The sequence below is a fragment of the Anopheles darlingi genome, chromosome 3 (genome assembly GCF_943734745.1).
Source record: "Anopheles darlingi chromosome 3, idAnoDarlMG_H_01, whole genome shotgun sequence".
Taxonomy (NCBI): Eukaryota; Metazoa; Arthropoda; class Insecta; order Diptera; family Culicidae; genus Anopheles; species Anopheles darlingi.
This window is the reverse complement of record NC_064875.1, coordinates 13,136,467-13,156,466: the sequence shown is the minus strand read 5'-3', so window position 1 is coordinate 13,156,466 and position 20,000 is coordinate 13,136,467. Positions and strand designations below refer to the sequence as shown.

Below are 20,000 nucleotides of genomic sequence, written 5' to 3'. Positions count from 1 at the left end.
CTACTAAACCAATGCGACCGTGCGTCGTTAGTGGCAAGCATCCTACTGCCGCCCTGGTGCGCGCCTACACTCGTCGTCGAGACTGCTCACCTGCGCCTGGCATGGGTATCACACTGCTGTACCACCTTCCTATCGTGAACCGTATGTTGGGGGTGGAAATGGCAATGATGAATGGCAACTTGTTCGATTTTTAGGGCAGACCGCTCTCACAGACACACAGGCAGAAGACCGCACGGATGCCACGATGAACCGATGGCCGATGACATACCCCAAACGGACATGCGCGTGTCCGCCGTTTGCCGAAATCCGGCATCCGATAGACGATGCAATGCAAACATTGTTCGGTAAGGACCAATTCAAGATTGAACATGCGGCGCGGAAGAGTCGGGGCGGGTTGGTAAATAAACAGCGGGCGCAATTCTAATGAACCACGCTTGCTTATACGGTACAACACGTTGCTCGCGAGATATTCGAATGTGCTCGATAGTGCAAAACCTCGTCGTAGTAGCGCATGCTAAGGCTATTCCTTAAAAGAAATCAACATTTATTGCACTAAAAACAGAACGACCAAGTCGCTATTACTTCTACGGATGGGGGTGTTTTCCTCCTTCGTTCGTCACGTCGATTCCGTCTTTGACCTTTGCAGCCGACGTCGTAGCCTCGGCGCGCTTTCTCAGAATGCTGCTGATGAAAAATTCACCCGCCTTGTACGAGCTGCGCACGAGTGGACCACTGGCGGTGTACAGAAAACCGAGCGCTTTGCCCCGTTCCTCCCAGTGCTGGAACTTTTCCGGCGTGACGTACTCGATCACCTTCAGGTGGCGTGTGGTTGGTTGCATGTACTGGCCGAGCGTAAGACAGTCGACACCGACCGATCTCAGATCTATATCAACGACAAGAGATACGAGAAGGACATTAGTAGGCCTTGCAGATAGAATGCAAATACTCCCTTCATCCATCTTACCATTCATCGTTTGCTCCACCTGTTCGTCGGTCTCGCCCAAACCGAGCATAATCGAGGATTTGGTTATGAGATTCGGATTGAAGCGCTTGACGGCGGCGAGACACTCCAAACTTTGCCGATAACGGGCCCGTCGATCACGCACGAACGGTGTCAGTGCTTCGACCGTTTCGATATTGTGGGCGTACACGTCCAGCCCGGACAGGGCCACCGTTTCGATACACTCCGTATCACCGCGGAAGTCGGGCGCTAGACATTCGACAAAAATACGCGGATTCCTGCAAGCAGACGAAAGTCGAGTGGTATAAGTACCTTATTCTAACCTGCTTCGTTGGCCAATTCTAGTTTCCAGTACCGTTGCTTAATCTCGGCGATCGTTGCTGCAATGTGCTTTGATCCACCGTCCGGTAGATCGTCCCGATCGACCGACGTGAGCACGATATAATCCAAACCCCACGAGGCGATGGCCGTGGCCGTGTTTACTGGTTCATCCGGATCGAGTGGTGGTGGGGCGCGAGCTGTCTTGACGCTACAGAATCGACATCCTCGGGTGCAAGTATCACCCATCAGCTACCGAGAGGAACGCAACGGCCGAGCGAGCGAGATAGAACAAAATAGATTAGTTAGTTTCACTTTCATTCTTGATCCGTTCTTATCAGCAGCGCAACAGTTATCACGCGATGCGGTACGATCGGTACGTACCATAATAGTGGCCGTCTGGGTGCCATGCTCTCCGCCACCCCAGCACTCGCCGATATTCGGACACTTGGCTTCCTCGCACACGGTGGCCAGCTTCAGCTCGCGCAGCTGCTCCTTGATGCGGGTAAAGTTCTTACCCATCGGAATCTTCGTCTTGAGCCACGGTGGTAAGCGAAGTCGCTCATTCTCACCCTTCTCACGCCGCAGCTTGCCTTCGTACGCCGACCAGTCCTCTCGGTTGTAGTCCGGATTCTGCACAAAGTCCTGAAAGTTTGGACCACTTTCCAATCGCTCGCGGATCCGTTCGAGCTGGGATGCCTCCGGTGTGCCGCTGTTGGTGGCGTATTTGCGTTCTTGCAGTGGAACCTGTAAAGGGGATGGTTTCATAATCAATCCTTACTCTGCCTGCGTTGCCCGTGCAAACGAATCGTGGGCATTCCCGTTCAATCTTACCCAAAAGGAAACCGAGGAAACACGAGGTCCTTTTTGGATTAAAGTATTTCGCAACAACGCACTTTTACCAGCCATGTCCTTTCGACGTTGATAAGCCCTGTCGAAGATTGTTTATGAATGTGGTGTCCTTCTCGCTCCCTCTCTCTCTCACGCCGAGAGCGTATCGAGCAGTTGAGCTGAACTGTTCGATCACCTAATTTCGAGCACTTGGCAACACGGACATCTGTTATAATTGGACATAACCTCACTTAATGTTCTGTTGTTTTGGTGATGCCGAGCCGAATCGTAAATTGTAGGATAAATTAGTAGTTTTACGTGTGAATTTGAATAATCTGCTCCTTTCTATGCTCCATTTTATACTCTCACTATCTTTATAGTAAAGACTTTAACGCTGCTTTCATCATTTCGGTAAAATTGAATCCACTTCATCCCATGCACCGATTAGCCCGGTAAAATACGAAGCTGCCGAAGCCGCGAAAACAACACTGAAGAACGGGACAACGGAGTTTAGGCGAACCGGAAGTTTACGACTCATTCGACAAAAATGCATGTATTTAAGGCAGAGGCCTACGCAGATCCAGAAGCGACTTCATACAATGGAAGGATCGGTGCGATTAAAGGTTTGGCGCGCAAAGCTAGCTCAAAACTCGCTTTCGTATGATTAATACCGTTCGTTTTCATGGTCTTCAGATTTGAAATCAAACAGACAACGCGTTCGTCGGGGTCCTATTAACACCCGATCCGGATCTACCGGACCCAGGAATTGGCTACTTCGGAAAGGTATGGCTGAAGACGATCGCATTTCCGTTGCAGTGGCGGAGCTGGAAGCGGCAGCTCGCACACCAGCGACGACTGCCGAAGAGCGGTACCGTGTGCTGGAAACGAAGGATCGCTACCTTCGCCTCACGAATCAGCGCACAACAGATATTCGAGAAGCGAAGAACATCGTGGGCACATGCCCTGACAAGTGTCCGGAAAAGGAACGGTATATGCGCGAGTGGAAAGGAATGATTCCATCGTTCGAAAAACTGGGACATGGGATGCTGATCAATCATGAAAAGGCGATCAAACAGTTTTCTCGCAGTTCTGCGGACCAAGAGCTACCACTGCCACACGAGCTACGCACGGAGCAAGCGCTTGGCCGCACCATGCGCTTCTTGCTCGTTCATCTGGCCGATGAGTGTACCGCCTCTAACGTGAGCGATTGGTTTCACTACATTTGGGATCGTACGCGCGGCATTCGAAAGGATATCACTCAGCAGGACCTTTGCACACTGGGCGTAATCGAACTGATGGAACAGTGCACGCGCTTTCACATCCACTGTGCCGCCCGGCTCGTCACGGAAGACCCATCAGTGTTTGATCAAAAGATCAATACCGAAAACATGACCAAGTGCTTGCAAACGCTCAAGTACATGTACACCGATATGGCCGAGCAAGGTAAACAGTGTCCACGAGAAGCGGAATTTCAGGCCTATATGATACTGTTGAACTTGAATAACGGTAACTTCTGTTCGGATCTACACAAATACGTCGCGCACGGAATAATGGAGTCGCCGGAAGTAAAGTTTGCGATGAACGTGTTCTTTGCGCTGGATCAAAACAATTACAGGAAATTTTTCCAGCTTGTGCGTGGTGCAAATTATATGAATGCTTGCCTGCTAATTCGTTACTTCACACAAATACGCCTGAAAGCGATCGAGTGCTTGCGGAAGAGCTATGCGGTGCGCAGTATGGCCAGTTTTCCCTTCGAATATCTGGTGCAAATGTTGGCATTCGAAAGCGAAAACGATATGGTTTCGTTTTGCGAGCATTACGGTAACATGTGCAATCGCGAGAAACGGTTGGTGATGTTTGAAAGTAGACACAACTATCAACCGGAAGCACCATATCCTGGGCGCCGTGAGCTGAAGCTAGTGGAAAGTAAGTTAGTCACTTCGATTGGCGATGCGATTTGCGGAGAACCGTTAGCTCAATGGATCCTTAAGTACCCTGAGCAGCCTGTGCACGATAGTTTCGATGAAGCGGGATATCTGCGAATGGAACTCTTGTTCAACGACGAATTGGAAGAAAAGGAGGAAGAAGAAAACGAAGAGAACGATGATGCTGTTGATAACATAAATCCTACTGCTACGACGGACGACGAAGAGGATATGTACGAAGAAGAGGAGATGAACGACGAAGAGGAGATAAATGAAGAAGAGGAGATAAACGAAGAAGAGATGATTGACGAAGATGAGATGATCGATGAAGCGGACGAGGAAGAAATGATATCGGAAGAGCCAATGGTTGACCTGCCGGAAGTGCCTGCGCCAAATGAACCAAATGTCTCTGTAGCCTCTGCAAAACAAACCGATACTAACACTCAACCATCACTAGTAAAAGGAGTTCTTGATGGTCCACAATCCCAGAACGATTCCAATGATAGCTATAGTGCCGTTACTAAGCACTACGAAAGTCCCCCTCCAGATGTTTCCATAACAACGGCAGGCCGAAAACGTACGTTCTTTGGAGCAACGAAATCCCTAGAGCAAAAGGTAGAGGTTCCTGTGCCAAAAGTGCCCCTGTTCCCGTGGCAGGAAATTGAAACGAAACCTTCAAACCAGCAAATTCAACAGCAAGCGAATCAGGGCTTTTCGTTTATCAAACCACAGTTAGAGCGAAAAGATGAACATCAGGAAACACATCAAAAATTACAGCGAGAACTGAAGGAAGTACAACAGCACAGTCAGCAACAACAGCCATACAAACCAGCAACAGCAGTGGAACAGCCACAACAGGGACTGCGTCAAATTGAACAATCACAACCTCAGGAATGGCAGGAATTGCAGCAACAGTCGTCAAAAAAGCGTCTCCTACAATCTCAGGTTCCAGAGTGGCTTTCTCAGCCAAAATTGCCCAAAAAACTGCCATTGCAACTACCCATTCCGGATGTGCCATTGAATATCACGCCAAGTGTGTCATCCGTACATTCCGATTTATCCACGCGTCAATCCCCTTCGGCCGAAAAGCCTTATGCTGAGTTGCTAAACAACAAGCAGAAAGATCGACCGATCAGTTTGATACAAGACCGACACGGCGATAGAGTGTCACCGAACAGCAGCTTGCTTAAAGGAGAGCGAACGCCGGAACCAGTTGAAAAGCCTACTGCAGCAGCAACAGGTGCTGTCAAACAGATGACCGTGAAACCAAAAAAGATCAAGGAATCGGATAGTACTGCAAATACAGAGGAGCAGCGCCGTAAAGCAGCAGCACGAGTAGCTCAGCTAACGAAGAAATACGTTGGGCACTGGAAACAATTCGCTGATAGGTCACGCAAGTTACGCCAATTGATGTCATCCGTGCCGGTTCCAAAGATGATCAATTCAACTGATCTGATCAAATTTGATCGTATTCAACAATCCCTTTCCCTTCATCGAAAATTCGACGCAACAAAATACCCACATGGCACAATAAGCAAGAAGACTATCGATCCGCTTGCCATATTAGAGCAGATCACCGGCAAAGAAATCACTGGCTGGCCATACTATTGGAAGGTGATAGTCTCACTACCGACCGGTCACGATGAACCTCCAGTAGCATTCGGTGACTATGTCGTTCGATGGTTGCGCGAAAGCCTTTCAAATGTGACCGAGGAACGTCCGAAGGAGGCCAGCGGGCACTTGTTTCTAGCTGCCGGTAAACCCAGTAAACCATTTGAACCTCCTCGGGCTGCAGTGTGTCTTCGTGTGGCGCGTGGCAAATGTTTCCAGAAGGTAGATGGTCCACAGAATCGAACCAACGGGGTGGTTTTCTTGCTGCAACAGAATGGCATTAAATCGTTTGGTCAGCGCCTACGAGCCCTTCTCGAAAGCTCGGCCTACAAGAATCCACCGCTGGGCACAAACCCTCCACCGATTGCGATTATTGTTCATTGTGGTTCCAAATGTATACCTGGTACGGACTGTGAACAACAGTTGCGCAACCTTATTGGTCATCACGATACACCGCCTCATTGGAAGGTATTCACATGGCACGAAGGTAACAGCCTGCAGACCACTGAGGCACTCAATCTTGCTCTGCACTATTTGGCGGACCATTACTGCAAGGAACGACAACGCATATGCTCTGAAGGAAAGTACATACAGATGGAAGACACGTGGGACTTTCTGATGCGCTGCATCGGTGACGAATTATGGATTCGACGTGGATCAAGCACGCATCTGAACGTGACAGCAAACGTAAGAATACCGCAATCTTCGGATGTAGCAGATCTGATTGTCAATGAGTATAACGAAACGCTCGACAAATTAAGCACACTGGTTGACCAAAATTTGTATGAGTTGTACCAGGTAGGAGAGGAATTTTACACACTCCGTTGCCTTCCCTCTGATGAAAAGGCCAGCATGCGTACGATGCATCCCTTGCCCGAACCGTTATGCTTCCCGCAAGATTGGCGCAACCCTCAGCGCCGCGTAACGCTAACGGCGCTTTTCAATGCGGTGCGGCTGTTGCCGTTATCAAGTACTCTCAAACAACGGCTAGCTCGCACAAAGCAGCTTAAAACAACCAACAACGAGGCGGATTTGAAAGTGGTCGAATCGCTCTTAATCGACTATCTTAATCAGTACGAAGCGTTCCGGGTACAGCGTGGGGCATCGCGAACCGCATTGTTCCAAAGGCTGTGGAGTATTTTCAGTATCAAGTGGCCATGTCCTTGTGCTTGGGGCCATCTAATGTCTGACATTGCAAGCTCATTACTTCAGCTCTCGTGGCAACTACTGCTACGAGAAGAGTGTCTTCACGGTCAAATTCCTACGAAAGTGTTTTACGTACGCCGTGATTTAGAAGCTTTCCTGCGAGTGTACTCGTTTGGTGAGCGACCCGTGCACTACTGCGACGATAGCCTCCAAAATAGTGTTCCACGAAACAGTGTTAGTTCTCCAACCTTTATTGCTGTTGCTGATCGTCGCTCAGCAGAGGTTGCGCAAACCAAGGAGCAGTCAGCGTTCCAAAAACTAATGGATGAGGTAGGGGAATTGCGACAGAAATATCTCCAGAAAGCGTATCCTAACATCTACAAAGAAAATGAGGAAAGCTGGAATGCTGCTAGTGATGAACAGTCGGATCTTTTTATGAATAGGAAAAGGCGTCGTCTTAGCGAGGATGATTATGATGGGGAACCTGATGGCGAACCTGATGGCGAACCTGATGGCGATAGTGCGAATGATCAGCAGCAAAGCCTTTTTGAGGAGAAACCAGAAAAAGTCAAAATCAAGGATAGGTGGTTGGGTACGATTGCTGAAGGATTGTTCAGGGACGAATTGACAGAAGAAGAAAGACAGGAGAGGCAGAGATGCGCGGCGAGGCATTATAATGCTTTGACCAAACAATCTCCCTATAGAACACCGAAACCGAGCAGCCAGTAAAGTAGTAGCGTTTGCTATCAAATCTGTAAAAATCTCGTGTAATCTCGTTACTGTAGTTGTTATTTTTATCCGAAACGACTTTATAAAATTTATCGTGCATTTTTTTGGTATGAAAATTGATTCAACTTATACAATGATCTGGATGGTTTATCACCATTATATTGATAAACGGTGGTAGTACCGATCGTTCGATCCTGTGGAAGATTCACAGGAGCCTTGTACTAATGTGTTCAGTAAATTGAATCACCTTGGAATTGTAATATGAACATGTTTGTTTCGTATACTAAAATGCAGACTGCTAGGAATATGTGGAGAACACCAAAAACGAATAAATTGATGTAAAAATGAACGAAAGTTTAAAAAACGAATTTCAAGTGCTGTAATAAAGCATATGTGTTTTAGCTCGTTTTATTTGAATCGATGCATAAAGTTATATTCATTGTAGCTAAACTTGACTCGATGATGATCCAATCAATCGAATGTTCATTAGTTTTTGTTTTTACAATTACTGTACTAGCGAATTGTGCGTTATACAGTTTCACAAGAGAGCGAGAGTTTATTAATATCTTCTATCTCGGATCCCGAGAACCCGCTCCTAGTTTCTTTTGCACAGATGCATTAGAGAGCTATTGTATCACGGATATTAGGAATCATACATGGCTGCCGTCTTTCCATCGTCATCTAAAATGTTGGCTGGAAACTTGAGCTTCTTTAATAAATATTCCACCATTCGAGGACGGCGCTCGATGGCGAACTTATGCAGCAGCGACACATTACGATGCTGCGCAAACCGATACCGATACGCACTCTGTACGTTTGCACCATGTTGAAGCAATAACTCCACTATCGTCAGGTGCTCCCTCTCCAGCGCGACCACCAGTGCCGTTCTGCCGAAATTGTCTTCAGCCTCGCGATCGAGATAAGTCAGCGCCAGCAAAACCCCACAGAGGTGCACGTGGTTGTTCAGAGCAGCCACGTGCAGACATCTCATACCCATCATGTTAGCGGCATTCACATTAGCACCGAGTGCAAGCAGATGCCGTACCATTGCCACGTTACCTTGTAATACCGCCAGCATGAGTGGAGTTCGTTGACAAAAGTCACGTGCCTCAAGAAATTCTTTCAAATTTTGAGCAATCAGCAGTTCGGCAATGGCACTCCTTTCCAGCATACACGCCCTCAGAACATGTTCTGGCCTCACGGACACGCCTGCCTTCAATAGGACAGCAATCTGTATGCTACTTTGACCCGTTTCGATTGCTATGCTTAGTGCTGATCGTTGATCTCTGGTGACCGCATCCACCTGTACGCCGGGAATGGCGAGGATCAGCTTAAGAACACGTCGGTTCCCACCGTGCACCGCACAGTGCCACGGTGTGAACCCGTTTTCGTTCCGGTAGAGTCCGTTTGCGCCGTGCTGAAGTAAAAGCTGGGCCGCTTCGTAATGCCCTCGCCCGCAAGCCAACATTAGAGGAGTGAATGCGTATCCCTCGTTCACTAGATCAATGGCGGCATATTCGCCGCTGGAATGTTGTCTTCCAGCGTTCAGCTCCTTCAGAATATACTCCAGCAACTCAATACGATTAAGCCGGGCTGCCAGATGTAGCAAGTCTCCCTGGCGCAGATCACACTTGAAGCTGCGATGGAGCTGTTGAAACATTGCCAAGTGCTTGCATTCGATGGCGGCTCTCAACGGATTGTGTTGAAAACCTTCACCCACGGGTGCGATTGGTAGTTTGGGCTGAACCTGCTGTTGGATGCGCTCCAGTAGCGAACCTTCATCACAGATAGCGATCGCTTCGATAATCTTTGGATGCAACCACGGATCGGCACCATGATCGAGCAGCACCTTAGCTATCGCGGATCCATGATAACGAATGGCAAGCAGTAATGGGAAGTCTCCGAATCGATTTGCCACGTTAACGAGACTACCGTAACGGCGCAGTACTAGCCAAAGTAAATGCTCATCTCCTCTCAGTACCGTTAAGTGAACGATCGTATTACCAAGATGATCGTTTATGCCAAACAACCAACCGGGTGGAACAAGCTCCACCAGCTGTACGATGAAGGTGGTAGGAAAGCGCCGAAATACATCCGGTATTGCAGTAGCCACGATCTGCTGTGCTAGCTGTTGATCACATCCTGGTAGGATGGCTTGAATTTCGCTCCATAAACCAACTCGGAGCGCTAGGCGAAGGCAGAGCGGATTAGGATTTGCAATGATATGGGCAATTTTTTCCTTAAGATCTTCCTCTCGGCTGTGTTTCAGCAGCAAAAAGAACATATTATCTTCACTGGAACCTTGGCGATAGTGGAGCAGCTGATCGATGAATCGCGCAGCATTTCCGTTAACAGCAATCGTCAGAACATTCTCTTCGAGATGGTTCCGTTGTTCAAGCAGTAGTGCTGCTCGTGATTGCCAGTATTTCGTCATGTGTAGCTCCAATTGCGAAGCAGCTAGCTGTTTAACGAGTTGGATGAATCTCACAAGCTGCTCGGTCCATTCCGTTTGCATTTGAAAAACTTGCTCGGATCTCAGCACCATGTGGTTGGTTTGAGAAGCAGAGAAAGCCGGGTTTTTCGTGCTGGTTTGATAGAGTTTAAATCGATTCTTAATTAGCCATTTTGCATTGCAAACAGCTACATCCGTCATTCCGGTGAGCGTATCATACGCTAGCCCATCATGAGCAAGATAATTACGCAAATTGCGCCCCGTAACAACCGGTACAAGCGACACCAGTTCGTGCACGTTATCCCGAAACAGTCCCAGGTTACAGAGGATTTCCGTTACCTCCAGCAGGCAGTACTCGAGCGCTATCTGATCGGCACGCGTGCTGTCGAAGCACGGGTGACCCAAAAGCTCTTCCATCCTTCCAACCAGCCGATCGTACTGCTGCTGCAGCAACGTTTCATCGGCGCGCCTTAGCTCTTTCATGCGTGTCAGGGCCTCTCGGGGTGCAACCTGCGCACGACGATCTTTAACGATTTCCTTCAACACCCGGTACTTGTTATCCAGAACGAACACGTTATGGTAGTAGCTCTTGCATAGTCTCCGATTAACGAACTGCAGATAATCCTCATCGTCAAGCGTTAGCCCAAGCTGTTGCATCGTCTCGATTGTTGCGTCGAGAGCTGCATCGGGCCGCTGTTCCGTCCGTCCGAGCAGTGTATCGATACCATCAAAGTTATCTCTCGCTAACCGCTGCCAAATGCAGCCCCATATGTACCGACGGTCGTCATTCATTTCGGCACCCTGCAATCGAGCCAACAGTTCGCGACCGAATATGAGATCCGTTTTCTCGACGAGCGTGTGCCGTTTGGAGAGCTTGGTATGCCGCAAGATCGATCGGGCCATCCGGTGTACACGCTCCAGACGTGCTCCCGTTGATTGGGATATGTAGGTTTCAAGAAAAAAGTACTCATCCACTGTGCGACCGAGGATAGCATTTTCAACGCGTATCGCACCAATTCGAAGTTGAATCTCTCGCGCCAAATAATCCAGCTCGGATCGTAGTGTGCTGGTCAATAAGGGATTGCTACTGGAGGATTCAGGGTTTTGCAGAACATGTTGGAGAAGCAATTTCGCTTCCGTTAGTTGCTCTGGAAGGTACGTTTGTATGAGACTGGCCTTGAATTCCGTTCCCAAGTATACAATATAGTTCCGTAGGGCATCGATCGATTTGAAGCACAGCAGATAGCCAAGATACCGGCGGTAGATACGGAAGTTTTGTTGTGTTTGTGTGTACTCGAACCAACGTCGCGCTTCACGGAAGTTTTTCTCTATCTCCTGAAAAACGGATGCTTGCTCAAGCTCCGATAACGATTCGGTCTCTTTCTCCATTTCCAATTTCTCCAGGGAATAGCCGTGGCTAAAGAATTGACGTAAATCTTTCGTGCGCTCGGTCAGCGACACGGAGGTGATAAGCTTCAAAATGCGATCCAATTTCATCGTAATATTCGGAGTATCGCGAGTACTTTTAATCGTTTCTCCAATCACTTGCAAGGTTCGCTTGATGGCAGTAATGGCAGATGGTGGCGGTGGTGAATTTGGAGTTCCATCGCGAATACCGTTAAGGTACGATAGTATCTTCACAATCGAATAGTGTTGTTTCATGCAGTAGTAGGTATCATGGAGTTCCTTAAATTGTCTTCGCATTCGTCTTCGTTCATCCCATTCGATGATCTTTTCGTAGCGTGACTTCAACCATGATTGACATTGTGGCTGGAGCTCTTCGAAACAGACTCCCTTGTCCCAAGAGTCTAAAAGGCCTATGGATTCCTTTAAATCCATTCGAATCATGCCACGAACGCGTTTCGGGATACGCAGCGTCTGTGGTACCGGTGGGCAGTGGAGTAAGTATTTCACATAATGATTGTATGTTTCGAATGATATCACTGGTTGTGGTGATCTGGTGATTTCCTCTCTAACAATCTTCAAAAATCGAATTAACCGCACTGCAAAATGAAACAGAAATGTATTAGGTCAATCCAAGGGCAATGGGCTCCATTGACTCACCCTTATCAATGGTGAACGAATAAATATCGAAACCGTTATTGGCTTTGCCAGTAACCACCTTTAAGAACACGGCAATACAAAACTGGAGCTGCAAAAGAGGCAGTTTCCGGTGGTGCGTTTTCAGAAAGAAAACGTGTGCGTATATCTGGCGCAAACGTTGGATCATACCGTCGTCTATATCATCGTACAGTCCCGTGTTGTGATACTGAATGATAAGATCGATACCATTCACTAGAGCCTCCACTCGATTTGCGTCCAACCGTCGGGCGTTCTGCGTAGCTTCCCCCTTCTCAGCATCCTGCACAGCAATCGCAGTCGATTGTTCGTAGCACGCTTTGACCAATCGACACTCGATGAAGTGCACGATATCCGCTGATAAGGCAAAGTTGCGGTGCTTTAGCTCGGCATATGCACGGGACAGGAACTGAACCGAGGTCCATTCACTTTCAGTTTCCGTTATATCCTTCAGCAACTGCTCCAACGCAGCGATTTGGCCGTCCATAATTTTTTCTTGGATTCGCTCCATCCTCGCCACAAAGCGTGGTATCTGTTGGTTTAAAAAAAGACAAAGTTTTGCAGCGACCGTTTACGGCAACTTAAAAACGCAGACTGGTGCTTGAAGAGCGCTACTCACTTCAAACGATACAGCCATTTCGCAGTCTCTTTCTTTAAGTATCCCTCCTTCAACCCTGAAAGTTGATTAGTCTTATCAATGTTGAATGATGGCAATGTTCCTATCATGGAGAGCGTCGTTCATGCACGAGTACTAGGTGAGGAAGATTTGGCGAAAAAAGGCGCCAAAACTCGAATTGCATTGCTTATCTATTGCAACAGCAGCTACAATATTGGGTAGATAAGCATTATCACATTCGATGATATAAGATTTACTTCCCATCATAGTGTACGTCATGAGTTATTAAATTGTGCGCTATGCGCTGCTAGAATATGACGGAAAAATGAATTAAATTAAGTTAAACACGAATCAAAGCAAATAAAGTTAGAAAAGCACTTACCTTTGCACTAATCGAATCCCCTTTTTTCATACACAAAGGAAGGAAACTAAAGAGAATCAAACCGTTGCGGATCCAGCTACGGGGAATCACATGAACTAAAAGTAGCGTGTCTGTCCATCGTGAACTTGACCCACCACAGTTGAATAACCCGTACACGTTTGAATAAAAAGATCACCATCGACGCGCCGGTTTTCCCGGTCCTGTTCTAGTACCTTTGTGTTTTCTGCGATCGAATTGTCAACCGAGATCAAGTTTTGAGGCAGCACATTGGACAAGTAGATGGACAAAATGGCTATTTGGTTTACAATTTACAAACGAATGCTTTATTTTCCTTCACCAAGGCAAACATTCGGCGTGTTAGAGAACGAAATGAATCACAAGAAAATATTAGAATTTTCCAAACTGGCTGCTTTACTTGATGGACAATACAGGGTGTATTTGCTATACCGTCGCACTTATTGCCGCCATTTAAAGGATACGCTTGCCAGCATTCACTTGATTGTTGATCTTGACCTTCTCTTGGATTTTCTTCTCCTCCTTGAAGGCCTGCGTGTTTGCCTTTCGTTCTATCCGTCGCTCAGACCGGTATTCCTTCAGTAACTTCTTGCGTTCCCGCTTTTCCTCGGGGGATTCATCCTTCGGTCTGATCGAAAGCACGCTCAGAGTAGAGATAACACTCTCATCGCATAGAGATTTAGGACCGGCAGATTTACTACGAAAAATTAATAAGACTTTCAGTTAACGACGATTTTTCTTCTACCGAAATTGTGTGATTTTACCTTCCATCCTGTTGTAGCTTGGCCAGCGATTTGATCGTTAGTTTGTCTCCTTCTGAACCGAGGACGTTCGCTGGCAGGCCCGTTTTAGCGTTGATCTGTATTTTGCGCGATCGCTTCGGCTCGTCGATCAGTTTGGGGTGATTGTAGATGTTACTGTACGTGGACAGGATACTTTCGCAATCCCACTTCTTTTCCTCCTCATCTTCCACTGGCATATCAACAAGCTCTTCTTCATCGTCATCTTCTTCGTGGAATTTAAGGACACTGTGAAGCATATTAAAGATAAAAAGGGACTGATTAAACCGGAGAACCGGATAGAATCTTTACGACATATTTACCGTTCTTTTATCCATTTTTTCTCTTTCTCATCAATACATTCGTCTCCATTCTCGCGTCGATACGCTTCGGCGTACTGTAACAATACGTCGTCATTCACCTCGACGTGCCCTTCGATTTCTTCGCAATCCAGTGCACCCACTTCCGGGTCGTCGTACTGTTCGTAGAACTTTTCGAATCGATCGTCAAGCAACGTCAACTGCTCATTGCGCCGTATCACACTGCTGGACATGGAATATTCGGTGAAGCGGGATTTGGTTTCCTCTCGACCATACTCATCCATGAGTGGGCCCAAACCATCGCGCTCTTCGTCAGAATAATCATCTTCTGCGCCATCAGAATCAAACTCATCGTCCTCATCTTCACCATCTTCGGGATCCTCTAGCAAATCGTCAACCCCTACATCACCCGCTTGCATCACACGGTCCATGAAGTCGTCTTCCAGTACGTTGTCTGGGTTATCGAAGTCGAAATCATCATCAAGTGCCGCTACAATTTCTGGGTCCCAATCGGGACGCGGGCCCGGTCGAGCATTGGCCACCTTCTTCATAATGCCTTCCTTTTCCTCAAACTCCGATGGGAACACTGAGCTGGGCAGTTGAATGCGAACATTCTTCGCTCCCGGTTGTTCCTTGGTGGCTTTCGTATCAATCGGTTCCCAGTACACCTCGTTGCGACCTGGCTCTCGCAGATGCTGCAGATAGTCGTAGTCATCATCATAGTATATGCCGAACTTTGCCTGTTCCGTTTTACGTTTCGTCGGATCAACCTAGATTAACAGTGCGGAGAGAGAGAATAACATTAGCCAACAATGGCCATTCCAACAGTGCACCGTACTTACGTTCAATCCGGATGTTGCCTGTCTCTTGATGCCACCAGCTAGGTTGGCGTACTTTTCGGGTACCCGAACTGGCAGTAAGACATTCTGTGGTGCTGTTTCGTCCACGTACAGGGGATCCTGCTGGCTCCGGTTCACCAGACGGAACGTTACGGAATTCTTTTTGTCGATAAACTTTTTCTTAGGCTGCGAGGAGGCACAGATTTGTAGGTTAGGTTACTGCTTAAAGCAGCGCAGACAGGGAAAGGAGAGCCCGTCTATTGGTGCGATCACTTACCATGGTCGAGTGAAATGGTTAACAGGTTTCCACAAAGGAATAGACCACCGGAATCACCGGAAGTGGATGAAAATGATCCTTTTTTAAGCGACGAGAGCAGCCACTCGTGCTGAGTGTTTATTTTGAAAAGGCTGAGGAAGTGAAATGTCAAATCCGGATCGTAAATCATTGCAATAGTTTTTTCACAGGGTCGAACGAAGAAGGGACTCCTTTTCTTCACATAAAGGACGAAATTTGCATTTTATTCATATTTATGCATGCTACTGAACAAAGGGGGATATTTACACTACATCACATGAGGGGATGAATAGGACCAATCGAAAGGAGCGCTCCTCAAACCTTGCCGCGCTGTTCTTTCTGTTCTACCTCTTCCAGCGCCTTCATCAACTCGTTATCATGCCGCTCCCGTACGTTCCGTATGGCTTTCTCGATCTGCGCTCGATGCTCGGGATTTTCCGGTGGATACAGCTGCCGCCGAGTGTCCGTAACCCACTTCTCGAAGTATTCCGGCTGATTAAACCAGTGGAACATCGCGACGGGAAAGGTCATGTACAGGGCCATTTTCCCGATTTCTAGCGCCCAGCCTCCCATTTTCTGTAGCGGCAAAGGAAAATCCTATTGAATCTAGTTGTGAAATGGGTAGCAAACTGCGGAAAAACTTACGTAAAGATCCTGTTCCGGCGCACAAAATTTCGTGGAAGCGATCCGGGGAACCTGTTTGTTTACATCTGGTTGTTTTTGACACTCTCGCTTTGTCAACTGCACGTGCCGTTTATGGTTTGAGTTTCTTGCTACCGGTTTCAGAGATATTTCGGAAAAATGGGTGGAAATTCGAGAAAATTTAAGAAAGCGGAAAAATCGAAGATTAAACTGAAAGGTGCGGTACTGCCGAAGGGCACCAACGTTACGAAAACCAACTTCAAAGTCCGGAAGATCGTGTTGCCGGATCAGCTGAAGCAGCGCAACCTCACACAGGCGGCGGTGCTCTCGAACAAGAGCCTCACGCTGAAAGATTGCCTGGCCAAATTGCGGCAGAATAACGCTTCCTCAAAAACCGAGGGTCTGCGGGGAGTGCGTGAGATTCTCGGCAAAATGCCTTCCGAGGTGCAGAGTATGCTGAGCAACGTGATCCGGGATGTCACCAGTCTGGCGGTCGACCTGGAGCGCGATGTGCGCCGAGATTGTTACAAAACGCTCGGCTGCATTCTGGTAGCTTGTGGTCCAACGGGAGCAGTGCCCTTTTTCGATCTCCTGCTATCGTTCCTGCGATGTGCAATGACGCATATTCAGGCCCGCATTCAGGAGGATTCGTTGCTGCTATTGGATGTCCTGCTGCAGCACTCACCGGCGCTGATATTGACGAACCGCGATAAAATATTGCCTCAGTTTCTGGACATGATCTCAAAGCTACGCGCAGAAAATAAGCCGGGCCGAACACTGACTATCAACCTAGATCGCCAGTCTACGAGTACTCGTTGGCGAGCAAATGTACTAATGCGCTTGACGGCCATACTTAAGATTCTGCTGGAAAGTAAAGTCGCTAAAGATTGTCCCGCGGAGGCAAACGTTGGCGAATCAGAGGCAGCCGAAGCAGCCGACCTTGACAATCCGTAAGTTAATCCTGGTAGGAAATAATGTCGGGTGTTGTAATGTGCTAACTTGGTTTTCCGTCAGATTTGCTTCTGCTGTCGCCGAGCAACAGCTACGGAAGGGACCACAGCTGAATCATGTCTTCGACGGGAATGGCCCAATGTTTCTGCCACTTATCAAGAGCCATCTCTGTACAACATGTCCGATGGATGTACTATTTCGCAAAACGGCAGAAAAGGATAGCGGGCTATCACTGAGCGAACGCGTAGACGATGGACAGAAGATGAAGATGTACATCGAAATGCTGATACCGTTGCTGTTCGAATCCTGGCTGGAAGTGCGTCCACCGGTTAACGAGGCAGTCGAAGAGCATGCTCTTTCACAAGAGGCTGCATCGACGCTGGATCTGCTGCTAACTATCTTCATACAGTTATGGAAGCTGACGGTGCAGTACTGTGCTGAGACGAACAACAATGACCTCAAGCAATGGTTCCGCGGCCAGTACAGCGCAAACTTTGCCAGCCACATCCTAAAGGGCTTCCCTTACTATCAGAGCGGCTCTCAGACCCAGACCCAACCGAAGAAAGCACGTACCACCAGCGAACCAGTCCTGGAAAGGGTTGATGATAAATGCTACAAGCAGAACTTTAACATATGCTTCTTCTTCTGCTGCCTGAACGAGCAGTTCCGTAGCATCCGGAAACGAAAGTCAGATACCGGGTATACTCGCGTAGTTGAGTATGTAAAGAGTTGCGTGTTGAACTGGAAGTTCCGGGGCGTTGAGGCCACCAACCTTTTGCTGCAAGTGTTGCGTTTCATTCTACTCGATGCAGACAGCACAACGGTGAACGAGGAAACACGAGCACTACTGAACACGCTGCTAGAGGTGTACATTACGGCCAGGCTACCGCAGGACATTCGCAATCGTATACTGGTGCTGTTCTGTGACATCATCGTGCGTAGTGATACCCTTTGGCGGCAATATGGCAAGGAATTGTTCACACTGTGGCTGAAGATGCTTCCGAATTTGCTGTGCAAACCGACGATCGATATGGTGGTGTTGCGTGCCCTGCTGTGTCTCGCACAACGGAACAACGCTGCCTTTCTCGATGTCCTAGAGGCGAATGCCAAGCAAATTGTTGCCAATGCCGGTACGATTCGTGTCACCAACGAACGTGAACCAGGCGAAGGCAGGGCCCTGATTTGCAACTTGATTTTCTACATCAGGGACCGAAGTTTATTGCAAGAACTGCTTGCAGTTGATTGCGCAAAGGTGGCAGACCGGTCGGTACGTGAACAATTGCTAAGTACCGTGGAGATGAGATGTGAGATGTTGAAATAAATAGCGCCCCATTATATGTGCCTCATCATCAATAAAATTACGAAATGCCTCCAAAGAAACGGTTTATTTTAAATATTCTGAGAACAAAACGGAAAGCGTGGTTTGGTGCTCGACTGAGTGCTCGAATAAAGTGTGTTGGCTTAATTCGAGCAGCTTCGCGGCGTTTGTTTACATCGCGTTTGTTTGGCGGAAATCTTTGTGGAGTTGGTCGTTTTTCCTGTTTTGCGGCATGAATTTGGAGCTGCTTGGTAAGAAAAACAAGTTACTATGCGTGTTTCTACAACATAAACTTACTGACCCATGCTTGCAGAATCGTTTGGCCAGAATTACCCGGAGGAGTTCGATGGTTCCCTCGACTGCATCTCGTTGGCGGTAACGTGTGCCTTCAACAAGTACGGTACGCTGCTGGCGGTCGGATGCAACGACGGTCGCGTCGTGATATGGGACTTTCTGACGCGCGGCATCGCCAAAATCATTTCCGCCCACGTCCACCCGGTCTGCAGTTTGTGCTGGTCGCGCAATGGCCACAAACTACTGTCTGCCTCCACCGACAACAACGTATGCATCTGGGATGTGCTGAGCGGGGACTGCGAGCAAAAGTATCGCTTTCCTTCACCCATCCTGAAGGTACAGTTTCATCCACGAGACGATAACAAATTCCTCGTCTGCCCGATGCGATATGCCGCGATACTGGTCGATGTTGGCGGCAAGCACGAATGTCTACCGTTGGATAATGACGTGAGTAAGGTGTATGATTTGGAAACCAAGCAGGTTTAATACTAACGCACTTGCTCTTCACAGGGTGATTTGAATATCGTAGCCGCCTTCGATCGACGCGGGGAACACATCTACACGGGTAACGCAAAGGGAAAGATTCTTGTGCTAAACGCCAACACGCTAGAGATCGTAGCAAGCTTTAAGATAGTGCTGGGCAGTTCGAGTGTTACCGCGGTTAAGAGCATCGAGTTCGCGCGTCGTGGAGAGTAAGTTTGAATGTTTCTGGCGTTCCGCGCGGCCTCCCTTTCATTCCTACCTTCGTCTTTCGCTTTCTTCAGAGCCTTTCTAGTGAACACTTCCGATCGTGTCATTCGAGTGTACGACTCCAAGGAGGTGGTCACATGTGGGAAAGATGGTGAACCGGAACCAATACAGAAGCTGCAGGATCTTGTTAACAAGTGAGTAAACAACCACCGTTCTCCGTTTTGTAATAGCATTTCTGTAACACACTGTCCATCCCCGTCTTCTTGCCAACAGAACGACCTGGAAGAAATGTTGCTTCTCGGGCGATGGTGAGTACATCTGTGCCGGTAGTGCCCGTCAGCACGCGCTCTACGTTTGGGAGAAATCGATCGGGAACCTGGTGAAGATACTGCACGGTACCAAGGGTGAGCTACTACTCGATGTCGTCTGGCATCCGGTTCGTCCAATTATTGCAAGTATCAGCTCGGGTCTGGTATCGATCTGGGCTCAAAATCAGGTGGAAAATTGGTCCGCCTTTGCTCCAGATTTCAAAGAGCTGGACGAGAACGTCGAGTACGAGGAGCGTGAGTCGGAGTTCGATCTGGCCGATGAAGACAAATCGGTTGATCTGGCAGCAGAAGCAAAGCAGGACGAGGAGGTCGAGGTGGACGTCGTATCGGCCGAACCGATTGCAGCGTTCTGCAGCTCAGATGAAGAGTACGAAGATGAGACGGCACTCCAGTTTCTACCGATGGCACCGGAAGTTGAGGATCCGGAGGATGGTTGGGGTTCGCAGGACAATGGAGACACACTCGGCGGAACGTTTGG

General features: G+C 48.1%; 8 protein-coding genes across 10 annotated transcripts in view; 3 read left to right on the top strand and 5 right to left on the bottom strand.

Annotated features, from left to right (window-relative positions):
* LOC125958267 (cationic amino acid transporter 4) overlaps positions 1 to 195 on the bottom strand; it is a 3,597-nt gene extending 3,402 nt beyond the window's left edge. For both annotated transcript variants that reach the window (XM_049691512.1, XM_049691513.1), the window contains exon 1: positions 1 to 195. This exon is cut by the window's left edge. The gene's annotated coding sequence lies outside the window, so the exon portion shown is untranslated.
* A 307-nt stretch (positions 196 to 502) lies between these two features.
* On the bottom strand, positions 503 to 2,251 carry LOC125958276 (lipoyl synthase, mitochondrial). Its single transcript, XM_049691524.1, has 5 exons — positions 2,114 to 2,251; positions 1,664 to 2,026; positions 1,317 to 1,531; positions 965 to 1,239; positions 503 to 883 (listed from the first exon to the last, which is right to left on the bottom strand). Exons 1-5 carry the CDS (start codon positions 2,186 to 2,188, stop codon positions 585 to 587), a joined length of 1,227 nt encoding a protein of 408 aa, XP_049547481.1. The 5' UTR covers positions 2,189 to 2,251; the 3' UTR covers positions 503 to 584.
* A 116-nt stretch (positions 2,252 to 2,367) lies between these two features.
* On the top strand, positions 2,368 to 7,878 carry LOC125958258 (uncharacterized). Its single transcript, XM_049691490.1, has 3 exons — positions 2,368 to 2,405; positions 2,491 to 2,733; positions 2,804 to 7,878. Exons 2-3 carry the CDS (start codon positions 2,658 to 2,660, stop codon positions 7,519 to 7,521), a joined length of 4,794 nt encoding a protein of 1,597 aa, XP_049547447.1. The 5' UTR covers positions 2,368 to 2,405; positions 2,491 to 2,657; the 3' UTR covers positions 7,522 to 7,878.
* A 49-nt stretch (positions 7,879 to 7,927) lies between these two features.
* LOC125958259 (uncharacterized) lies at positions 7,928 to 13,193 on the bottom strand. 2 transcript variants are annotated; one of them, XM_049691492.1, is made up of 4 exons: positions 13,051 to 13,193; positions 12,672 to 12,975; positions 12,038 to 12,584; positions 7,928 to 11,976 (listed from the first exon to the last, which is right to left on the bottom strand). In XM_049691492.1, exons 2-4 carry the CDS (start codon positions 12,687 to 12,689, stop codon positions 8,165 to 8,167), a joined length of 4,377 nt encoding a protein of 1,458 aa, XP_049547449.1. In that variant the 5' UTR covers positions 12,690 to 12,975; positions 13,051 to 13,193; the 3' UTR covers positions 7,928 to 8,164. The 2 variants fall into 2 exon arrangements, with proteins under 2 accessions (XP_049547449.1, XP_049547448.1); XM_049691491.1 differs by having other exon boundaries at positions 12,672 to 12,972.
* Positions 13,194 to 13,349: 156 nt separating this feature from the next.
* On the bottom strand, positions 13,350 to 15,419 carry LOC125957947 (protein LTV1 homolog). Its single transcript, XM_049691005.1, has 5 exons — positions 15,281 to 15,419; positions 15,007 to 15,189; positions 14,168 to 14,934; positions 13,830 to 14,093; positions 13,350 to 13,762 (listed from the first exon to the last, which is right to left on the bottom strand). Exons 1-5 carry the CDS (start codon positions 15,281 to 15,283, stop codon positions 13,519 to 13,521), a joined length of 1,461 nt encoding a protein of 486 aa, XP_049546962.1. The 5' UTR covers positions 15,284 to 15,419; the 3' UTR covers positions 13,350 to 13,518.
* A 53-nt stretch (positions 15,420 to 15,472) lies between these two features.
* Positions 15,473 to 16,065, bottom strand: LOC125957946 (protein PET100 homolog, mitochondrial). The gene is made up of 2 exons (XM_049691004.1): positions 15,944 to 16,065; positions 15,473 to 15,874 (listed from the first exon to the last, which is right to left on the bottom strand). The coding sequence occupies exon 2, from the start codon at positions 15,869 to 15,871 to the stop codon at positions 15,614 to 15,616; it is 258 nt and encodes an 85-aa protein (XP_049546961.1). The 5' UTR covers positions 15,872 to 15,874; positions 15,944 to 16,065; the 3' UTR covers positions 15,473 to 15,613.
* Positions 15,971 to 18,258, top strand: LOC125957945 (testis-expressed protein 10 homolog). Its single transcript, XM_049691003.1, has 2 exons — positions 15,971 to 16,890; positions 16,955 to 18,258. Exons 1-2 carry the CDS (start codon positions 16,100 to 16,102, stop codon positions 18,210 to 18,212), a joined length of 2,049 nt encoding a protein of 682 aa, XP_049546960.1. The 5' UTR covers positions 15,971 to 16,099; the 3' UTR covers positions 18,213 to 18,258.
* Positions 18,259 to 18,405: 147 nt separating this feature from the next.
* LOC125958077 (retinoblastoma-binding protein 5 homolog) overlaps positions 18,406 to 20,000 on the top strand; it is a 1,935-nt gene continuing 340 nt past the window's right edge. The window contains exons 1-5 of the mRNA XM_049691199.1: positions 18,406 to 18,460; positions 18,523 to 18,950; positions 19,014 to 19,195; positions 19,268 to 19,387; positions 19,467 to 20,000. The exon at positions 19,467 to 20,000 is cut by the window's right edge and continues 340 nt beyond it. Coding sequence (XP_049547156.1) covers positions 18,442 to 18,460; positions 18,523 to 18,950; positions 19,014 to 19,195; positions 19,268 to 19,387; positions 19,467 to 20,000 — 1,283 coding nt within the window. The 5' untranslated portion in view covers positions 18,406 to 18,441. The remainder of the gene's footprint in view (positions 18,461 to 18,522; positions 18,951 to 19,013; positions 19,196 to 19,267; positions 19,388 to 19,466) is intronic.

Bases quoted from the DNA above. Each gene is read 5' to 3' on its own strand.
- LOC125958276 (XM_049691524.1), bottom strand. From the start codon at position 2,188: ATGGCTGGTAAAAGTGCGTTGTTGCGAAATACTTTAATCCAAAAAGGA. The intron at 1,240-1,316 runs GTACTGGAAACT...GTCTGCTTGCAG, and splicing joins ATCGCCGAGATTAAGCAACG to GAATCCGCGTATTTTTGTCG. The intron at 884-964 runs GTAAGATGGATG...TCGTTGATATAG, and splicing joins GGTGGAGCAAACGATGAATG to ATCTGAGATCGGTCGGTGTC.
- LOC125958258 (XM_049691490.1), top strand. From the start codon at position 2,658: ATGCATGTATTTAAGGCAGAGGCCTACGCAGATCCAGAAGCGACTTCA. The intron at 2,734-2,803 runs GTTTGGCGCGCA...CATGGTCTTCAG, and splicing joins AAGGATCGGTGCGATTAAAG to ATTTGAAATCAAACAGACAA.
- LOC125958259 (XM_049691492.1), bottom strand. The intron at 11,977-12,037 runs GTGAGTCAATGG...TTCATTTTGCAG, and splicing joins TTCGTTCACCATTGATAAGG to TGCGGTTAATTCGATTTTTG.
- LOC125957947 (XM_049691005.1), bottom strand. The intron at 14,094-14,167 runs GTAAATATGTCG...TATGCTTCACAG, and splicing joins AAAAAATGGATAAAAGAACG to TGTCCTTAAATTCCACGAAG. The intron at 13,763-13,829 runs GTAAAATCACAC...AATTTTTCGTAG, and splicing joins AAGCTACAACAGGATGGAAG to TAAATCTGCCGGTCCTAAAT.
- LOC125957946 (XM_049691004.1), bottom strand. From the start codon at position 15,871: ATGGGAGGCTGGGCGCTAGAAATCGGGAAAATGGCCCTGTACATGACC.
- LOC125957945 (XM_049691003.1), top strand. From the start codon at position 16,100: ATGGGTGGAAATTCGAGAAAATTTAAGAAAGCGGAAAAATCGAAGATT. The intron at 16,891-16,954 runs GTAAGTTAATCC...GTTTTCCGTCAG, and splicing joins GCAGCCGACCTTGACAATCC to ATTTGCTTCTGCTGTCGCCG.